Raw genomic sequence first — 19,347 nt, 5'->3', positions numbered from 1 at the left:
TTGAGCTCATCAAAAGCAATCATTTTATTCTTGGCTTCAAAAAAGAGAGGGACATAGTCTCTTGTATTCTTTTTATTCAAACATCAAAATTCCCTAGTACGCCTCTCCACTTTCCTAGCCCAAATTTCTCTAGTCCAACTTGTTGGGAATAAATTCAACTTGGGCAGTCATCATATGTGCTTTTTGTAATTCCTTTAAAAGGTCCAAACCCTAAATGAAAACCTCTCTCTCTCTCTCTCTCTCTCTCTCTCTCTCTCTCTCTCTCTCTCTCTCTCTCTCTCTCTCTCTCTCTCTCTCTCTCTGCAGGCTCACCTTATCTCTTTCTCATCTTTGTTGTGTCAAAGCCATGTCCATAAGGGAGGCTGTTTCCATCCCAACATCTGGTATCATGACCTAGGGTGATGGAGATGTGCAAACATGTTAAGGGGATTTTTTTTAAACTTGGCATGATACATTTTTAAGGGGATTTTTTTGTGGCAACGCGCCAGGTTATGGGTATACATAAAACCCTTGTTTGCAATAAAACCTAAAACTCATGGTTTAGAGAACACAAAAAACTTCATGTCTCATGAGTGTGGCGAGTTTAGTTCAAGGGAGTGAATGATGATAATAGTTGTAAAAATGCCAAGTTTGGCTAAAGGGAATAGTTGTTGGCAACTTGGGCAACCATCATATGTGAACTCTTTCTAATGCCTTTAAAAGGCCAAACCATTAAATGAAAAGAGTCTCTCTCTTTTTGTGTGCACGCTCATCTTATCTCTTGCTCATCTCTGTTGTGTCAAAGCCATGTTGATAAGGGAGGTTGCTTCCATCTCCAACACAACCACGGACATCCTTTATCCTATATTTAGTAAGAGCATCTTGAGTTTCTTAATGGAAGTCTTTCAAGCCTTAAAAGGATTTCGTCATCATCATCAAAAATATGTCTACTGCTCTTTTCTATAGAGTAAGCTTTAGAAGAAGATGATAGAAATAGGGACACCTAGCTTTATCTTTGTACCCATGAACATTCAATTCAATCAAGATAGAACAATGATTAGAGACCTTGAGAGGAATCTAACCAACCCTCAAACCTTTGAAGAATTGATGAAGACAAGCAAATTGTGTCTAGCCTCGCAGCTCTATAGTAGCTAGCACATTTATTATTGGCCCATGTGAAAACTGTACTCTTTGAGATGTCCACCAAGGAATGGAGATCTTGAATTTTAGTCCATTGCTTTTCTTTAAGCCAAAAATTGACTTTCCCATTGCAGTCCATCAAGACACTTCCACCATGTTAGAATTTTAAAGAATAAAAATGGGAGATTGCGGTCACACTAGAAAATGCTAGCACTGACATCTTTGTAATGACAAATTATTTGCATAAAGTGAAGCAATGGTAACTCGGTAAGGGTGACCTATTGACTTTTTTGGTCTACATACACCTTATGTGCTTCTAGAGGTAATTCTACTTTACTTGTACAATGCTCGCTATAAAACTAGGTGTAGTCAGCTTTAATTCTTATTATGTTAAAGTGAAGAAAGTTCCCACCGATTTTAACTTCTTGAAGACGTATGATTTTCATTGGAAGTTGAATGCTTTTTTGAGCTCCGTGGTTGTTGTGTGGCTTGCCCTTTCTAGCCAGATCCTCCTTTTTCTTCTTGGCAACCCCTTTTTTTGCTACGAGAGCGAGACGTTCCTTAATAATTTGAAATTGTTAAAAGCAATAGAAGCATACATTAGGAAGATTTCTATAGAGTACTTTTTGAACATGTAGATTACTCCCACTTTGGTCTTCAATCAACACCACAATTGTAAGTGATTTTTGTGGGTAAGCATCTATGAGCATATGAGGGTCCCACTTTGGGTTAATACCATTGGTTGTCTTTTTCCCTAGAACCCCTCCCAATTGAGCACCTTCAGCCTTGACCTAGGGGTAGAATTCCACAGGGAAGTCAAGTAGGTTAGTACAAGTAGGAACCCTATTTGGCTTCTTCCCCTTGGAATCAAAGTCCGTAAACCATTTTAACAAGGAGATGATACTATTTCTATTAAGCCATTGACCCTAACTGATGACCTATAGAGTATTATTTGTAGCTTCAAAAACAAAAAGCTAATAATTGCTAGCAAGTTGAAGCACATAATTGACAAAAACATTTATGGTTTCCCAATGATTACTAAGCAACAAGTTTAGAGCTTCATTAGGGGGTTAAGGACCATGGCAGAGGTCTATTAACACTTGTCTTGTAGTTATCTACCTCAACACGTCCAATGGTGATGAAGTGTTCACTATCCCTATCTTCCTCAGAAAGGTGATGCTTCTATATTAGCAACATATTTCTCTATCTTTCTAAATTTATCCTTATAGACAAGAGGCCCATTCTCACCCGGTTGAGCAAGATATCGTTTTGGAGACATTGGGGGGTAGTATAATGAAATGTTGAAATAGTAGAGGGGAAGGCGGACGATGAGGAGAAGATCATGCACATTCAAGCATGCATTGCATGAAGGCTTGGGCTTCTATGCTCTTCCTCTAATCAATCTCTACATAGGAATTTTATTGAAGTGTTCACTTGTGGAGTTTAGTAGTACTATTTATGAAAGTTTGTGTATTGGACATGGAAGAAAGAAAAGTCATCATCCCGACATACATGACTTAATCAAGCCATGCAAAAGTAAAGGGTGCAATCACCACAAAGTTTGGATGGCATGAATTGCTTGTGTGCTCCTCCATGTATTAGACTTTAGTACATTAATCTAGCCAGAATTCGCCAAAATTATTTTTTTAGCTAATCAAAGGAAAAAAAAAAAAGTGACTCTCGCAAGATTTAGGCTAAAATTTGAAGCATTCGTCGGCATTAACACTAAAATATGTACATCTGAATTGCAACCTCGAAAACTCGCAGACATTTTGTAATTTTATCCGACTAAGAATACAACAAGGCCCAATAAGCATTATATGTGCAAATTAATATGTCACATCAAATTGGCTTGGGGATAATGTGGAAGGTTTGAGGGGTTGCACCTAGCAATAATGAGCTACCTTGGCATTGCACAACATGATGCCGCACAAAGTCTGAGAAAGTCTTCTATCCAAAACAGCCAAGTTTCCTCTTTGTCAAGATGCAAACCAGAAACACTCGTAGAATTATCCAAATTTACTGAATTTTTTAACCATTTTCTTGTATAATGTACCTCTTTTTCTTCTCTTTACCATGGTTTATAGCCAACTAATCTTGATTTTCAACCGGCTCAAGGCTAAACTGAGGTAAACCTTCCCTGAACACTGATGATGAGCCTGGTGATTTCCATGCAGACAAGGCATACAAGGTGCGGCCTCTCCACCCAAGTAAGAGGCACTGACAGTCCTCTACGATCATGTAGTCCTTATGCCAGTTCTTAAGCAACCCTTCAACTTGATGCATGGTTTCTGCATTCAAAGATAGCTGCTGCATGCCAGCTTCTACCAGACTTGCCTGCCACTGCTTGTACTTTTTAACACGCCCGGACACTTGCAAACCTTCGCATGCCACTACATTCAAGATGGCCTTGCCTAAAATTTCACTCTCAAAAACCAACCTATCTCGACTGTTCCTCCCAATGAAAGTGTCCAGCACGTCGAAAATGCAGGCAAAGTGAAAGAGAGCTTCCTTGAAGCGAGCTGAGTAGAAAGGACTATTATAGGCACCAGACACTACACCGTGTATCAACACATCTGGCAGAGCGTCACATAACTTCTTGAAGTTCTTTAGCCTGGTGGGAAATGGATTTGATATGTCGTCCATTACGAACCGCAGAAAGCATGATGATATAGCCACAAATACTTCCCCTGGAGGCCTCTTTGGGCTCACTAAATTCTGTAGGTGTGTGTTCCACTCCGTCCCAACCCATGGTATAAATTGGAAAGGAACCTTGAACAATGCTGCACACTTCGCTAATCTTTGACCGCTTTCCTCCAGTGCCGCAAAAATAACGTCATTTGGGAAAGGTAGCATTGAGTAATGTTGGACCATATGTCCGATTAGAGAAACCTGCAGACAAAGGAGGGCATGTTAAGAATAGACCCCTCTCTACATGGTTAGAATGATTATACACAAGCAAGAGAATCACAACCTTGATATAGACAAAAAGTAATGCCATGTAATAAACATATGTATGCGCAATGAAGATAGTGCCATATGGTTCAAAGGAAGCTCACTCTCCATACCTTTGGCGGCCCTCCTGGCAGAGCAGCCAGATTTTTGAAGAGAGATGGATACTGAATGCCAGATATTTGATGCTCGAGGATGACCAGTTTTGACGCTCCCGTTGCAGCCCTCAGTATTGTTTCATTTGAGAAAAGATGAGATGCTTGGGTAAATGGGCAGCTCAACATGTACTTCATTCTGGCTTCCAGGATCTGTGTTAATGAGGGGCCTTGTTGATTCAACTGACCTGTGTACAAAGACCAACCTGTCCCTGCAAACCGTGCATACAAAGCCTTTACAAAGTTATGTGCAAGACGCTCTGCTGCACTCCCATAAGGTGATGTTTGCTGCTTCAATTTGCATGCTACGGCCTTGGCTGCGTTTGTGTCATTCAAGCCGACTGCATACGCACATTGTAAAAGCATGTCATGAAAGTCAATATACATAGGAAGTCCTGCTTTGCTAATCTTTGTGTCAACATACTCATGATAGTATCTCGTGTCTGCATACATATCAAATCTTCGCTTGCAGACGCTCAAATCCTTCAGCCATTTCGAAGGACTTCCTATCCTTTGGGCCTCATCACTACCAGGCACATCCTTGTCAACATCAGAAACCTCGTCTCTTTCTCTCTCATGTAATATTGACGGTCGACTAAGTAGACGTCTAAAGACCCCCACATCAAGGACCTTGCTTGGTATGCAATTGCGACTGTGAGAGCTCTTTAAGCTATTCAAAAGAAGAATATGATTGCCCACGCCTTTACCCACATCTGTCGACGGGCATTTGGTCAAGCCTTCAAGGATGTTCACCTCTTCTTGCGCTTGTGTGAGCGATGTCTGCTGTTTAGAGTCGACGGTGAGGGAGCTCCAAGTCAAGTTTAAAGCAGGAGAGTCTTCCTTCAAGATGGCAGCAAATTCAGAGGCCTTGGTATGAAAGGAAAACAGCTCGCCAGAACTTAACAAGGAGGCATCTTGATCCTCTTGTTCAAAGAAATCCCGAAGGTAGGCAATGGCTTCCTGAGGGTGAACATCTTGCGCACTCTGAGCTTCTTGTATGCTGGCATGATGCATTCTCTCTCTCTCTCTCTCTCTCTCTCTCTCTCTCTCTCCTCGTCGGCTAGGTCTCTTTCCTACGAGCGTTAAAACTCTCTTTCTTCTTCTTCTCTATAGGACGGGACGTCTTGACCGTCAAAGCGAGTCCTGAGAAACTTGACATGCACCAAAATTTCAAGAAAATGAATGAGGAGAGCAGGGCAGCCACATCATGCGTTAATTTCTTTGAAAGACTCAAAGAAAATGCTTGGCACGTGTCTTTCTTTTCAATTTGTCATTAGTATGTGACCCGCGCATTGCTATAGTGGCTAAGAGTAAACCTACCATCATCGTTTTGAGTTCGCGTCTTATCTCCTCAAGCTTTTAGGTCTCTTTAGATTGCCCTTTTGACATTAAACAAGTGAAAGGGTTACCGTGGCTTTCTAAAACAATAAGAAAATTATAAAATCATTAGGTTGAGTTTAACTAAAATTATATAAGGTAAAGCATTGTTCATGAATATCTCTTTTATTAAGGGATTGAGTTAAGTCAAATTTTTGAATTTGCAAGATTTTTTTAACTAAGTTTTCACATATTTTACCATTTTTTCTTCCCTTTACCATGGTTTGCTCATTTAGTGTGTATATATACAATATATATATATATATATATATATATATATAATGTGTGTGTGTGTAAAATAAATAAATGTATGTATGTGTGTATGTATGTATATGTATAGAATTTACTAGAACTAGTGTGGCCGGCAGCCTTCGGCCGCCTCTCTCTCTATAGCGTGCACTGTCCTCAGCATTACCGGATCAACTGCAGAGCCACACTACCGGATGAGGTAAACTGTGCCACGTGGCCCCGTGAATGTCTATGTGCTTAATATATAGTATAGATTATGCAAGGTGAAGTTTCACTTTAGCATTCTAAAAGAATAGAATGCAAGTGAAGTCAAGCCGTGTAAGGATGTGAAATGAAAGGTGAAATAGAACGATTAATTTAATGTTTTAAAATGAAAATAACATTTAAGGTAAGTCTCCATCATAGCACTGAAAACAATGAAAGTATGCCTAACCCAACTCAACACTAAGGCTTCTTTTAGAAAGCCAAAAAATTTCAAATTCTTCTTTTTTGACCTTCTAAAGGCCTTAGTATCCATATGGGTGAAGGTCTTTCAAGTTTGTTTGCTTGACATGTGTCTCTTTATAATTGAGAGAAAGAAAGCATTTCCTTTCAAATGTTGTTTTCTAACGCAAGCAGCATGTGTCCCTTTAAGAATTGAAAATGTTGTTTCCCAACGCAAGCAACATATGTCCCTTTTAAGAATTCAGGTGGTCCTGCCATCCTCATGAGGTACTTCTTCTTACATAATGTATGGCAGACAAGGAACCGCCGTGTGTTTGAAGGAGGTCTTGAGGTGGCAAGCTTCGCAGAAATTATACAAAAAAGCAAATATGGACGCTCGAGCGCAAGCAACACTCGGAGGATTGTTTTAGGACTACTTGTGCCTTGTGGTCAACAGAGGGTATGCCTAGGACGGGGGAAAATCTTGGCTTTCGGTAATTAAAAGATCTTAGAAGAACATGATAATGGACCTTATGTATCAAGGATAAGAGGGCGAGTTGGTTGGGATAGCTGCTCTGATAGCCGATGTAATTTTGGTCCCTGGATGATGTCATGGCTCAACATGAGCATGACAAGACCTTGTAATTATTTGGGTTGATTAATATAATTCACTCACAATTGTGAATTTTGCTATTAAAAAAAAAAAGAATTGAAAAGAAAGAAAGCATTTCCTTTCAATTTCAAATGCTATTTCCCAATGTTGATTTTTTTTTTCTTGCATGCTTAAAAAGACTTTAAAGAACAAAGGATTAAAGAGTATCCATAGGATATGGAGCCAGTAATGGGGTGACTCCATGAAGAGAGACGGACGTGAGCTAAATAATGAATTTAGAGAGCATCAATTCTTGTACAAGCAAGTGGGTGTGGTGGGATGGTCATATGATTGCATTCCACTTTCTCATTGGCTAGTGCATGGGCTGGATCTCATGCGGCATTCTTGTCTGTGATATCACCCTTATCAATCTTGTTGTTGGAAGCCCTTTTTCAAACAAAGGGAAACTTGTTTCACTGTCGCACGCATTGCCAGAGATGCAATAAATCCTCAAAGTTTTGCTACAGCTCGATCTTAACGCCATCTACGTTCCACACTAGAGAGAAGTCAAAACTCTGCAACAATCAAAAAACGCACCCGACATTAGCTTAAAGGTTTTTAAGTTGGGGGTTTTACTCTAGTGTTTTTTAGAACAAAGAATTGAAGAGTATTCATAAGAGTTTGATCCATAATGTGAAGTACTGTTTCAATGAATTTTTATATATACTTTCACTTGTAAAGAGTCCTTTTATTTAAAGACTCTACAAAGATTCATTTTATTCAATTATTAGATTAATTTATTATTCTCTAAACTTATTAAATCTATCTTTTTTTTTGGCTTGTGAAAGGCCATAGGGTTCATTGTGCAAGGTTGTTGCAACATTGAGGCCGTTGGATTCTTTGCCTGGATGAGCGCCACATGGCAAGGGTCTTTGTAAAATAATTTTGTTGTTCCTTTTGTTTCCTTAGATCATCTTCTTTGAGAGACAAGTGTCCCTAAGGATTCAAAAGTCTTGTGAATAGAAAGCTTAAACTTTGGAATAGAAAGCTATTCTCCAAGGCAGCATTTACTTTGTTCATGCTTCAAAATGACTTTAAACATCAAAACATTAAACAAAATATCCATAGGAGTTTGATCTTATGATGCAGTCTTCGAAAAAGTCTTTTTGTTTAAGCGACAAGTTTCCTCCTTATACAAATACAAAATGAAACTACTATTAGATATTTTTAAATTTGTAAAATATTAGAACTATTTTCTAGTATATTTTATCGGGTTTTTTCTCCTTTGCCATCTTTTGCAATCGGCTAATCTCGATTTTCAATTCGCTTAAGCCTAAGATCAGACACACCTTTCTCAAACACTTAGGTATTGATAAACGATTCTCTCATTTGAGGATTCAAAAAAAAAAATCACTTCACTAAATTGTTTAATTATTTTTTGTGCTTCTTTGAAAGCATTAAAATATTCTCTTGTTTTGATTTGTAATGTGTATTTTTATATTACTTCCTTTTTGTTTTATTTTGTTTCAAAATACTGATGTGCAATGTGCACCATTTATCTTATTATTGGGGCCCCTTCATAATATACAAGCCATTTGTGAGTAGCGAGTACCGACAAGAAGAAAATAAAAAACTGGCCTGATTGAGACTTACCTTTAATGCTATTTAAATTTTATAATATTAAATGGATCTTTTATTTCACCTGTATATGGACAATACAATTTTATATTAAAACAATACAACTACAACACTGATTAAGACCTACTTTCGATAAATCTTTCCTTCTCCCTTACCTTCAACAGGCCATCGTGAGTCCTCACCTTGTTAATGAAAGCATTAGTATATTCTTTTGTTTTAGTTTTTAGTGTGTTTTTTATTTTACTGCTTCTGTTTTATTTCTTTTTCATTTTATTTTGTTTTCAAAGAATAATGTGTAATCTGCACCTTTCACCTTAGTATTTAAGTGGAGCCTTTTCTGATATAAACCATTCGAGATTATGCTTGGGTTCACAAGAGCCGATGAAAGACATTAAAAAAGGAACGGTTGTCCATTGCCACAAAAAGAAATTACACTTCTTTGGAGCCACAAAAAAATTAGCAACCCTTCCCCCCTCGGAAGAGCAGTTCTACCGTCCACTTTTTAGCACGAAATGCGGATCGGTGTGATCGAATTGAATCCAACAGCTATGTTACTGAACGACACTACCACTACACTACAGCTCATTGGATGTCAAAATCGTACAGAATAAGTTTTATAGAACTACCTCCGTCCCTTGTGAAAGAAGAGAGAGGTGAAAGAAAGAGTCTGAGGTTTTTGTCATCGACTCTTGCATAGTTAGTATAATGTATGTATAATGAATAATACAATATATATTTTTACTTCGTTAGCGTAGTGGGCATTTCGCAATCCGTGGCCTGTCATTAGCCCACGTGGCTCCATGCTTAAAAGCTCTAAAAAAAACTATGCCGTCAAAAGCCCAGCGCTAAAAATCTCTTAAAAAAACTCCAGGCCTTCGCAATACTGTGGATGACGCCACTGCCAGGAGCATGTCATGCTTGTTTCTCTGGAGCGCCAACGCCAGCAACCACCTCAGTAGGATAGTCCGCCATCCCCACCGTCTTTTGCTAAGGTATATTCTAGTGAAGCATTGCAATCTGGATGTATAGGTCATCACCAAGTACCAATCATATGGATGTGTGGTCCAAAACCGTAGTCCGTCGACACATGAAGATCACTCTAGTATTATCATGTAGTTCTCTAATGTTTCAAGGTACGAAAATGCAAAGAAAATGTGGTCATGTGCCCTCCTTGGAATCACTTGTGCCTACTCTATGGGATTATGCATTCAAAACAATGTCACTGAGAAACATTCAAGTGAATGAGGACTTCTTTCTCAAGTATCCATGGGATGTATGTATAGGTAGAGAAAAGCACATTTTCTTTTTTTTTTAAAGTGGATTTGGAAGTTTTCTAGCTTCAGTAAATGTGAGTTCGTCTTTCTCTCATCATATGATGTAGCAAATGATCACACATACTTGTTGGTAGTATGTTGCAAGTACACGAGTAAAGGGAAAAGAGTGATGCTTACCAAGGATGACTATCATTGGAAGCAACAAGGGCCACCGGTGGTGAAAAAGAACAGTGACTATACCTTAAAGTATTTCACGTACAAAAAACGAAAAGGGAAGCAAATTGACATCGCTAAGCATCATGATGGGTGCACATATTTTATGGAAGAATGCACCGTAGACAGTGTCAAAGGTTACGCGCTCGTAAAACTTCACAAGAGAACCGTCACCCATGATAAACAAGTCAAAGGAAAACCTGCCCCACTGATGGCGAACAATCTGTTGTTGAGGTCACTGATGCATGTTCGCAAAATACTATGTTATTAAACGGAAATGAGGTGGCTATTGACAGTCTCATGTGGAATCTTTCGGCTCTTGAGGAGCTTCATGTCCTGAGTGTGGACTCTTGGAATGTGCTGATTGCATGATTTGCTCCACAAGGGCAGGGCCAGCGAGCTCTATTTTGTTTTCAGCAGATGCGAAGCGAGGGCCTCTCTCCAGATGCAATCACGTACGCATGCATGAAGGCATGTAGCTCTATGCAAGAAGCTGATATGGGAGCTTCCTTTCCAGAATGTCGCCTCTTGAACTGCATTGCTTACGGGATGTGCACAACAAGAACATGGCTATTGAAAGAAGATGTCATGCTTGGGATTGTCTTGGTCGATATGTATGCCAAATGTGGTGTGCTTGAGAGAGCACAAAAAGTGCTAGAGCAGTTTTCTATCGGGAATGTCTCCCCTTGGAATGCACTGATTGAGGGATGTGCGCAACAAGAGCAAAGAAAGCTCTAGGTTGGTTTTAGCGGATGCAAAGCAAGTATATCTCTCCAAATTCATTCAAGGCATGTGCCTCTACGCAAGTGCTCGAGGAGCTTCATGCCGTGAGTGTGGACTCTTGGAATGCATTGATTGCATGGTTTGCTCCACAAGGACAGGGCGAGAAAGGTCTATTTTGTTTTTAGCAGATGCAAAGCAAGGGCTTCTCTCTAGATGCAATCAAGTACACATGCATGAAGCCATGTATCTCTACACAAGAAGCTTGTATGGGCACAAAAATTCACAATTATATTGTTAGTCAGAGGCTGTTGAATGCATATGCTTGCACCTTGACGGCCATTGACCTTTTTCAATGCCGTTGACATGGGTGAGAGAATTAATGAGCCCATACCTGGTCCGATGCTCTTAAGGAAGCGTATCATGCTCTAGGCTGCTTTCAACGATGCAAAGCAAGTGTATCTCTCCAAATTCAGCATCCTATACTTGCGTCTTGAACGCTATGCTTACATCTTGAAGGCATGTGGCTCTATGCAAGAGCTCAAGGAGCTTCCTTTTTGGAGTGTGGACTCTTGGAATGCTTCGCATCTGGCCTCTCTCCAGATGCAATCACCTAGGCATGCATCTTGAAGGCATGTGGCTCTACGCAAGAAAAGTCATGCTTGCGACTGTCTTGGTGAATAAAATGTGGTGTGCTTGAGAGAGCACGAAAAGTGCTTAAGGATCTTTCTGTCCGGAATGTTGCCTCTTGGAATGCACTGATTGCGGGATGTGTGCAACAAGAGCAGGGGCTGAAAGCTCTATGTTGTTTTTAGTAGATGCAAAAAAAGTATATCTCTCCTAATTCAATCAAGGCATGTGGCTCTACGCAAGTGCTCGAGGAGCTTCGTGTCCTGAGTGTGGACTCTTACAATGCACTAATTGGATGATTTGCTCCACAAGGGCAGGGCCAGCAAGCTCTATTCTATTTTCAGCAGATGCGAAGTGAGGGCCTCTCTCCAGATGCAATCATGCACGCATGCATGAAGGCATGTAGCTCTACTGAAGAAGCTATTATGGGCACAAAAAGTTCTTGAGTAGCTTCCTGTCCGGAATGTTGCCTCTTGAACTGCATTGATCGCGGAATGTGCACAACAAGAACATGGCTGTTGAAAGGAGATGCCATGCATGGGACTGTCTTGAATCAATATGTATGCCAAATGTGGTATGCTTGAGAGAGCACAAAAAGTGCTCTATTTTTGTCCAGAATGTTTGCCCCTTGGAATGCACTGATTGTGGGATGTGCGCAACAAGAGCAGGGCAAGAAAGCTGTAGGTTATTTTTAGCGGATGCAAAGAAAGTATATCTCTCCAAATTCATTCAAGGCATGTGGCTTTGCGCAAGTGCTCGAGGAGCTTCTTGTCTTGAGTGTTGACTCTTAGAATGTGCTGATTGCATGATTTGCTCCACGAGGGCAGGGCTAGCAAGCTCTATTTTGTTTTCAACATATGCAAAGGGACAGCCTCTCTCCATATGCAATCACGTACACATGCATCAAGGCACGTAGCTCCACGCAAGAAGCTAACATGGGCAGAAAAAGTGCTTGAGGAGTTTCGTTTCCGGAATGTCGCCTCTTCAAATGGATTGATTACAGGTTGTGCAAAATAGGAACATGGCTATTGAAAGAAGAAGCCATGCTTGGGACTGTCTTGGTCGATATGTATGCCAAATGTGGTGTGCTTGAGAGAGCACAAAAAGTGCTAGATCAGTTTTCTTTCCGGGCTGTCGCCCCTTGGAATGCACTGATTGCGGGATGTGTGCAACAAGAGCAGGGCAAGAAAGCTCTACGTTGTTTTTAGCGGATGCAAGGCAAGTATATCTCTCCAAATTTAGTCAAGGCATGTGGCTCTACGCAAGTGTTCGAGGAGCTTCATGTTCTGAGTGTGGACTCTTGGAATGCGTTGATCGAATGATTTGCTCCACAAGGGTAGGGCCAACAAGCTCTATTCTGTTTTTAGTAGACGTGAAGCAAGAGCCTCTCTCCAGATGCAATCATGTATGCATGCATAAAGGCATGTCCGGAATGTTGCCTCTTGAAATGCATTGATTACGGGATGTACACAACAAGAACATGGCTGTTGAAAGAAAATGCCATGCTTGGGACTGTCTTTGTCGATATGTATGCCAAATGTGGTGTGCTTGAGAGAGCACAAAAAGTGCTAGAGAAGTTTTCTGTCAAGAATATTTCCCCTTGGAATGCACTGATTACGGGATGTGCGCAACAAGAGCAGGGCAAGAAAGATGCAAAGCAAGTATATCTCTCCAAATTCAGTCACCTATACTTTCATCTTCAAGTCATGTGGCTCTATGCAAGTGCTTGAGGAGCTTCATGTCGTGAGTGTGGACTCTTGGAATGCGTTGATTGCATGATTTGCTCCACAAGGCCAGGGCCAGAAAGCTCTATTTTGTTTTTAGTAGATGCGAAGTAAGGGCCTCTCTCCAGATGCAATCATGTATGCATGCATGAAGCCATGTAGCTCTACACAAGCTTGTATTGGCACAAAAATTCACAATTATATTGTTTCTCACCAACCGAAGTCTCTTGGAGTGCTTTTATATCCAGTTATGTCAAGCAAGGACAGGTGAGGAAGCTCTGAAATTAAGTTCAAAGATGCAATATGACATGGACATATTCTTCATGACCATTTTGCCCGAAATGTTGCTTGTCGAATGCATTAAATGATGGGAATGGCGTCTCTTTCAATGCATTGGTAGTGGGATACGCATCGGAGAAGCAAGCGCAGAAAGATCTAGGCCATTTTCATCTTTCTATCTGTAGTGTGGACTCCTTGAATGCACTCACTGTGGGATATGCACAACAAGAGCAAGGCCAATGAGCGATACAGGAAAGAAGTTGTGCTTGGCTTTTCCTGGGACTATGTGTACGTCACATATGGTGCTCTTCATAACGCACGAAAAGCACCCGAGGAGCTTCTTGTGCGGAAAGCCGCCACAAGATCGCAGAAAGGGTCTCTATCCAGATGCAATCAACTACGCTTACACAGGAATCTGAAAGGCATGCGGGTCAGCATATGCAATCACGTACACAACCATAGATATTAGAATTCACGATATGATCGCTAGTCAACATTTGTTGGGAGTACAATTTCATGCTTGGTGGTGGTTTGATTGATATGTATACAAAATGTGGTGTTCTCACAATAGCACAAAATCTTCTTGAAGGGTATCCTCCCAGGGATGTCGTCTCTTGCAGCGGGTTAAGTGCAGGAGATGCCCAACATCGTTGATGCAAGGAAGTCCATTGGCAATAGACATTCAATCGCGCGGTGAGTAAGCATTATCATTTTCTGATTTTTTTGACACTGAGAATGCAGTTAATGAACACACTGAAAATTGCACGCTGCCGTGGGAATGGCACGTTCCCTCGTATTATAAAAATTGGGGAGGACTGTGCAAACTCCCCCATGCAAGGAGACCTGCATGTTTGCTTTTTTTAAAAACATAAAAACGGAACAACAAACAATTAATAACATTGACATCTTGTATGACCATGAACATTGAGCTTGACAAAACTCTTAACACTCCTTGTGATTTTTGGCGAGGTACCCCTCTGAAGCACTACGATCGGTAACCAATTTATGCGGAGGTACACAACTAAACCACGACGATCGGTATGCCAAACACTCTCAGGTTAAAAAATCTAACACTCTTCCATGAAATCTCTCTCTCTTCTCTCTCTCTCTCTCTCTCTCTCTCTCTCTCAGTCTCTCAGTTTCCAATATTTTTGTTCGATCTCAATTTGATGGAACATAGCTAACGAAGCACTCTAGTTATTTTTATTTTTAAATTTATTTTGTTTTCAAATGATAATGTGCAATGTGCATCTTTCACCTTATTATTTAAGTGGGACCTTTTTTAATGTATAAACCATTTGTGATAATATATTTTTAATGGATAATATAATTTTATTTTAAAACAGACAAAAAAATTCATGTGACCATCTCCCACACTCTTTGGTGCGAGATAGTGCAATAGTGCGCTAAGCCCTTAGTTTATGCACAATATGCCCTTGCAAGTTTGAGAGTCTCTAATCAGATCAAAATTGTATGTGATATGTTTCCTTTGTCTCCATAGGTCATACTTGATATTTGAAGAGACAATATGATCTCTCTCTCTCTCTCTCTCTCTCTCAACTAAGTGCAATAGATTGGTTCTTTTAAATTTCTTTTGAGTTACACTTCTTGACTTGACTTGAGGACTTGTTGTTGATAAACCTATAGGGTCTCTTGGATTGTTTTTAAGAAAGAGAAGAATTCTCTTCTCTCCTTGTCTATCCGTATTTTTGTGGCTTGGCCATGCAATAGAACCATGTGTCTACTTAATTTAGGATGTTGAACTGTGATTAAAAAGAAAGAGGAGGCAAAAGGCCTAAGATTCTTGAACAATGGAGTGTCATCATCCTAAGCCTTTTTTTTGGGTGGCTTTAATTTTTAGATCCTAAGAGATAATCATCTCTACAATGATCTACTCTAGATAGCAGATTATGTAGTAGAACATCAAGTTGAAGTTGAGGTATGAATAGGGAATTTTTTATCTATAATAGTATTGGAAAATGCAAGGTATTGTTGTTATAGGTATAGTAAAATTTAGTAGGTTCCATGGGAGGTGTGAAGAGTTCAATACAGAAGGAGGTGTAGCACAAAGGTTTGCGAATGGTGTTTCCAACCCTTCACAACCCTTAATACATTGGTTCCACATACGCCTCCCAAAGCTTTTGGTGAACAAAGCTTCAACCTTCTCTATCTCTCTAATCTCTCTCTAGTGGTGTCCATGGACTTATATTTAGCCTCTCCAATTCTCTTTCTTCTTTGCTTCAATTTTGGTATTTGATCAAATATCTAACTTTTGTGAGTAAATTTTGTCCATGGTGTTATTATGCCGCTCCAATCCCTCTCACTCTAGCCTTGCCAAAGGAGACGTTGCCCAAGTGTGATGGGAGAGAGGAGAGGTGTGAAGTATGTAAGTACCTTCAAAAAATCAAGAAAAACCATTACAAAATAGTTGGAATCGGTATGAATATAGAAATAATAAATCAAATTGATTGGTAGCTAAAGGTACAATCTATCAAGGGCCTCTCAGGGCATTGAAGATGAGTGTGGTGCAGACTTGTGGTGATGCTAGCGATTGACTTCCTTGAAGACTTAATCCAATAGATTAGAGGTGTACCTCTTCTGTAATTATCATTGTTGACTACCTGCTTTTTCTTGATGTTGTTGCTACATCCGAGTACTCACAATGGTTGTCAAAATCATTTTTGAAATAAGGACATGCTTGAAACTCTTTCAGTTTTTTGGTCCAAAATTTGAAGCATTTGCTAATGTTCACACTAATCCTTGTAATTTTTTTTTGGTTTTCTTGACTGCAAGCTCAAAGTCTAGCCAAGGTTTTCTTGAGAAAAAAAAGGTAGACAATGCACAAACAATTAACCCTTCTTGTAGAATAGGTCACACATCTCCATCTTTGGAAATGAGCAAATCATGGACGCACCTAGCTTCCTCTCTCCCTCTCTCATGACACATACACACAGGACCCCTCACACCCACACACACTTTAATGAAATTCTCTCTATCCTCTCCCTCTCTCATCACACACACACACACACACACACACACACCTTCACACCCACATACACATCAATAAAACTCTCTCTCTCTCTCTCTCTCTCTCTCTCTCTCTCTCTCTCTCTACTCAATCGGTGATGCACTTTGGCTACATATTCAAGCTAGCTGAGTGAAGAGCTAAATCTCATGGGTAAACAAAGGGAGCCGACATGATGACATGCCACTTAGCCTATTGCATGCTCCCAAGCAAGTAAATAGGGTAGCCCCACAATATGATGACCAGCCTTGCCACTCTCAACACCAACGAACATCCATTGCACATCCTTAGAATTTCATACTCGACTCACGTGGGATGGATCGCCCATGTGAGAACTGGCCATGCTCACAAGGAAAAACACCTAGTGTCTGAATGGTTCCTATCCGATCTATTGCTCTTTACAATCTAGCTTAATGCCATCTGTGTGTCTCTCTCTCTCTCTCTCTCTCTCTCTCTCTCTCTCTCACACACACACACACACAAATCGACTATGTGCATACACACACGTTCGAGAGGTACTCTATTCTTCGATGCATATGGTTAAGAGCTTGAGATTTCCATAAAGAAACAGAATAGATAGATTTACTTCAAAATTATTTCGTGCAAGAAAAAAACATTTGGCACTCTTTTTGAGACATCTCTCTCTCTCTCTCTCTCTCTCTCACAGACACACACATACACCCTTCCATTTTGATGATATTCAAGATGGATCTTTGATTAAAATTGAGGTTTAGTGTATTAGTTGCAAAATCCTAGCTAGATTCCAAGTTTGCCTTGAAGTAAATTGGCAAAATTTTGCTCGTGTACGTACAAACAATTTCTTAGATTCTGAACTTTTATGGCCATTGGTTTTTTGAAAGAAAAATTGAGCCTCCTTTCAATTGGCTTTCACAAGGAAAGTAAAGTCTAGAAAAGGAGAGTCAAAACTTTTTAAAATTTAAAAGATGAAAGCTAAAAAGGTTCAAAGATTCCAAGCTTCATAAGAATGAGACATTTTGTAAGGTTCTTTAAAGTGAAGCACCTAGAGACACATGGATGACTTCTCCTTCCTCATAAATTTTAAGCTCCATTATTATCTACTAGTAAAACGACGTCGCCTTCGGCGGCGGCATGGCCTCTCTTTACCCCCATCGCACTCACCACCAACTTACTTCTAAAAGCCTTCCAAATTGGATTTTGCTACTCTGTAAGGATTTACAGCTCCCAGAAACCCTTCCCCTATAATTAATCTCCCCACACAGAGAACGATTTTGTGCACTGACCGCCATGCACCTTGGTTGTCGTACGACATAAAGGCAGAAGGCTATCTCCAACAACGGCAATCCCCCGGGACCTCCTTGGCAGTCCTCTCTCTCTCTCTCTCTCTCTCTCTCTCTCCAAGTCGTTCGAGACAGGCTACACTTGCATTCGCGATTTTGTGCACTGGGCGCCGTGCACCTTGGTTGTTCTGCGACATAAAGGCAGAAGGCCATCTCAACGGGCTCCCCCTTGGGACCTCCTTGCCAAAAACTTGGCAAACCTACATATGTGAAACAACAGAGGTAAAGTGTCAAAATTTGAAGGTTTTCTTACCTTCAAATAAAAGAATTAGAGGTAAATTTCAAAATTTGTAGGTGGGACTATACTAAACCTAGGTTTTTTTAGAGCACTGCGAGTCCTCGCTCTCTCTCTCTCTCGCTTTCTTTCTTGTTGTGCAGAGCACATCGCCGAAATCCGACCTCTGAATCTTCTCTCTCTCTCTCTCTCTCTCTCTCTCTCTCTCTCTCTCTCTCTCTCTCTCTCTACCCAAGTATGGTAGATTGGTTATGCCATTTCCCTCTTGAATAACAGGTCTTGAGTTCAACTCCTCGTCGGCTAGATCTTTAAGGTCTCTTGGGATAGTTTCCTACGACGTTAAAACTCTCTTCTTCTTCTTCTTCTTCTTCTTCTCTCTCTCTCTCTCTCTCTCTCTCTCTCTCTCTCTCTCTCTCTCTCTCTCTCTCTCTCTCTCTCTCTCTCTCTCTCTCCGTGCTCAGCCCGCCTCTCAGTTTGCTCTCCCTCCCCCTCCCCCCCCCCCTCTCTCTATCTCTCTCTCTCCGCGCTCAACTGAGCACTATCCGAAAGCTCAGCTGTCAACAGCCGGCCGCCTCTCTCTCTCTTTCCGAGCATGCAGGTGCAGGCAGTGTCTCTCTCTTTCCGAGCGCGCAGGTGCAGGCCACACTGAGTCTGCTCTCTCTCTCTCTCTCTCTCTCTCTCTCTCTCTCTCTCTCTCTCTCTCTCTCTCTCTCTCTCTCTCTTATGGGGCGGAATTTCTCCTTTTCCCATCCATCTCCAGCAACGCCCTCCCCGGGACCTCCTTGCCAAAAACTTGGCAAACCTACATATGTGAAACAACAGAGGTAAATTGTCAAATTTTGAATGTTTTCTTACCTTCAAATAAAAAATTTAGAGGTAAATTTCAAAATTTGTAGGTGGGACTACACTAAACCTAGGTTTTTTTCAAGCACCTGCGAGTCCTTGCTATCTCTCTCTCTCTCTTTCTCTCTCTCGCTTTCTTTCTTGCTATGTAGAGCACATCGTCGAAATCCGACCTCTGAATCTGCTCTCTCTCTCTCTCTCTCTCTCTCTCCGCGCTCAGCTGAGAGAGAGAGAGAGAGCTGAGCACTGTCCGGAAGCTCAGCTCTCAACAGCTGGCCGCTCTCTCTTTTCGAGCATGCAGGTGCAGGCAATGTCTCTCTCTTTCCGAGCGCGTAGGTGCAGGCCACACTGAGTCTGCTCTCTCTCTCTCTCTCTCTCTCTCTCTCTCTCTCTCATGGGGTGGAATTTCTCCTTTTCCCCTTGTCGTGAACCGGCATTTTGGAAATTGAAAACGGCAAGCTATTAAGCTCAACTGTCAATAGCCGGCCGCCATGGTCCATCCATCTCCAGGAACGCCCCCCCCCCCGGGACCTCCTTGCCAAAAACTTGGCAAACCTACATATGTGAAACAACAGAGGTA

General features: G+C 40.9%; 1 protein-coding gene and 1 pseudogene across 1 annotated transcript; one reads left to right on the top strand and one right to left on the bottom strand.

The window, feature by feature from the left end:
- Positions 1 to 2,807: 2,807 nt before the first annotated feature.
- LOC147429907 (scarecrow-like protein 33) lies at positions 2,808 to 5,292 on the bottom strand. The gene is made up of 2 exons (XM_086495356.1): positions 4,188 to 5,292; positions 2,808 to 4,011 (listed from the first exon to the last, which is right to left on the bottom strand). Exons 1-2 carry the CDS (start codon positions 5,238 to 5,240, stop codon positions 3,211 to 3,213), a joined length of 1,854 nt encoding a protein of 617 aa, XP_086351482.1. The 5' UTR covers positions 5,241 to 5,292; the 3' UTR covers positions 2,808 to 3,210.
- A 4,079-nt stretch (positions 5,293 to 9,371) lies between these two features.
- Positions 9,372 to 10,364, top strand: LOC147429906 (uncharacterized; annotated as a pseudogene).
- Positions 10,365 to 19,347: the final 8,983 nt, after the last annotated feature.

The sequence above is a fragment of the Adiantum capillus-veneris genome, chromosome 22 (genome assembly GCF_014529385.1).
Source record: "Adiantum capillus-veneris isolate H3 chromosome 22, ASM1452938v2, whole genome shotgun sequence".
Taxonomy (NCBI): Eukaryota; Viridiplantae; Streptophyta; class Polypodiopsida; order Polypodiales; family Pteridaceae; genus Adiantum; species Adiantum capillus-veneris.
The sequence above is the reverse complement of the archived record's forward strand: the minus strand, read 5'-3'. Positions and strand labels throughout refer to the sequence as shown.

Coding starts and splice junctions, on each gene's coding strand:
- LOC147429907 (XM_086495356.1), bottom strand. CDS start 5,240: ATGCATCATGCCAGCATACAAGAAGCTCAGAGTGCGCAAGATGTTCAC. Junction 4,012..4,187: donor TGCCAGGAGGGCCGCCAAAG/GTATGGAGAGTG, acceptor CTTTGTCTGCAG/GTTTCTCTAATCGGACATAT.